The sequence below is a fragment of the Chrysochloris asiatica genome, unplaced genomic scaffold, assembly GCF_000296735.1.
Source record: "Chrysochloris asiatica unplaced genomic scaffold, ChrAsi1.0 scaffold00116, whole genome shotgun sequence".
Lineage (NCBI taxonomy): Eukaryota > Metazoa > Chordata > Mammalia > Afrosoricida > Chrysochloridae > Chrysochloris > Chrysochloris asiatica.
Window position 1 is genome coordinate 4772143 of NW_006408634.1, and position 2448 is coordinate 4774590.

The 2448-nt window shown below is 50.5% G+C and overlaps 1 protein-coding gene across 1 annotated transcript in view; it reads right to left on the minus strand.

The window, feature by feature from the left end:
• Positions 1–748, minus strand: part of IGLON5 (IgLON family member 5) — a 10923-nt gene extending 10175 nt beyond the window's left edge. The window contains exon 1 of the mRNA XM_006868362.1: positions 618–748. Within this exon, the coding sequence (XP_006868424.1) occupies positions 618–748 (131 nt within the window). The remainder of the gene's footprint in view (positions 1–617) is intronic.
• Positions 749–2448: the final 1700 nt, after the last annotated feature.

The window sequence follows — 2448 nt, forward strand, 5'->3', positions numbered from 1 at the left end:
CCACACAGAGAAGTGGGGGGGCTGTATACCAGATTTGGGGAGTCCCCACCCAAGTCTCTACAGAGAAGTGGAGAGTTGTGTCACAGGTTGGGTGTATATCCCTCCCTATCCCCAAACAGAGAAATAGGGGACTGTGTCCCAGGCTGGAGGTGTTTCTCACCCCAGTCCTTACAGAGAGGTGGGGGGGGGGGCAGAGACACAGAGATAGAGAAAGGGTTTAAAGACCCAACTAGAGGGGGTGGGACAGAGACCCAGAGTGGGGAGTGGGAGAGGCAGAAGTCTGGAGGAAATAGTCCACTGCCTGTCCCATATACTGAGCACTACACTTGTGCCAAGTTCCCTGAGTATAACCTCATGAACTCTTAACAACAGTCTCTGCAGGTGGGGGCCATTTCTCTACCCTCTTGACAGATGGGGACACTGAGGTAGGGGGTGGAACTGGGCTCAGAGTCATCTGGACCTGTCTACCTCTCTCCTGATGGGCAAGTGTCCAGCCAGGCTGTCCCTGTAGGTCAGGATTTCCACCCTAAATCTCTCTCCTAGCTACAGACAATGAGACTCTGCAGGTGAAGAGTGAAGGGGCAGGCCGACGCTAAGTGCCCTGGAGGGGGTGGTACCTGAGGGTGGCGTTGTCACCTTCACACACGGTGTAGTTGTCAGCAGGGGAGTTGAACTCCAGGCTCTGGGACAGCAGACCTGAGGGAGGGAGGGCATCCCAGAGACTGAGCACAGGACGGGGCTCCCACATCCTTGCAGACAGACATACATACTTCCCACACCCACCAGTTCAGGCCCCCCACTGATGTGTTCAGAGGTGCCACACTGCCTGACTGACATACACAGACACAAAAACATACCTTCAGAGACATACAGACAGGAGTCCAGTCATAGTGCTCAAAACACACACATGGATATGCACACAGGTGTGTGTATACGGACACATGTATACAGACATATGCACATAGTGCATGCACAGTCTAACATACATACTCATAGAAACATGTAGACGCCACTGAAAATGCACATATGCAGTGAGAAATGTGTATACACACACAGGCACAAATACATCTGTCAGAGACACAGCTGCATTCACACAGATATATGTATTCCTATGTAAGGCTCCCCAATACAAACAGAAACATACCTACACAGAGTGGTCTACACATGAACGAATGCACACACGTGCACACACACATTTGTACAGATATGCATACCCCTATGTACAGACACCAATACACATACAAAAGCCTGCATACACAGATGCTGTTGTTCGTTGTTAAGTGCCATCGAGTCGGTTACGACTCTAAGTGACCTTGTGTAGGGATTACAAGGAGCAGCTGGTGGGTTTGAAGAGCTGACCTTGCAGTTCAAAGCGATCTTGTGGCCCAGTGCTTCTTCTTATAGCGCCCCACTGGGACTCCACACACAGATACATATATGCACAGAGGCATGTACACAGATACACACATGTGCACAGATATACATATCCTTACGTACAGACAAATGGACAGACACCAGTCTACATACCAAAGCATGCATACTCAGATGTTGTTGTTATTAAATGTTGTCGAGTCAGTTCTGACTTATCGTGACCCTTTATAGCCAACTTTGTGGCTCAGTGCTTATCCTACAGCGCCACACCAGGACTCCACACACAATATACACATGTGTGCAGCGCACACGTGTGTACACAGATACACACATGTGCGCATGTACTCAGACACACCCAGACATTTTAATACAAGACCTACATGTATGGAAAGTTACACACATGGAGATCCGCTGTATGCAGATTCTCAACACAGACACGTGCCTATACACACACACACACACTCATACACTCATACACAGAGACACACATACGTCTTATTACAGGATCTACATGTATGGAAGGAGTCCTAGTGTGGCTCTGCAGGTTAATGCACTGGTTTGCAAGGTCAGCGGTTCAAGGTCACCAGTCACTCTTGGGATAGCCTGTACAGGGTAGCTATGAGTCAACTGGATGGCACTTAACAACAAAACAGCAACATGCATGGAAAGACAGACACATGGAGATCCAGCTGTATGTAGATGCTCAACATGTTTGCACACATACACACATACAAAGATGCACACATATATGTGTACATGCAGACACACAAACTCACCCTTACACCTGGTGCACATCTGCTCAGACATAGCTGTGTGCCCATGCACACCAGGGCACACACTCACATGCACTTCAGTGCAGCGTGCAGACCAGCCGCCCCACCCCCAACCATTCATCTCTCCCTGGACCGTGGCCAGGGGCTGGACAGTGGCCAGCAAGTGGGGGCTGGGCCCTCGGAGGCGGGTGGAGACAGCACCGGGTGGGGGAGGGAAGGAAGCTGGATGACCTTGGATGCCTGCAGAGGGAGGGAGGGTCCCCCGCACAGGGCTGCCCTGCCTTGGGATGAGGAGCTAATTAAT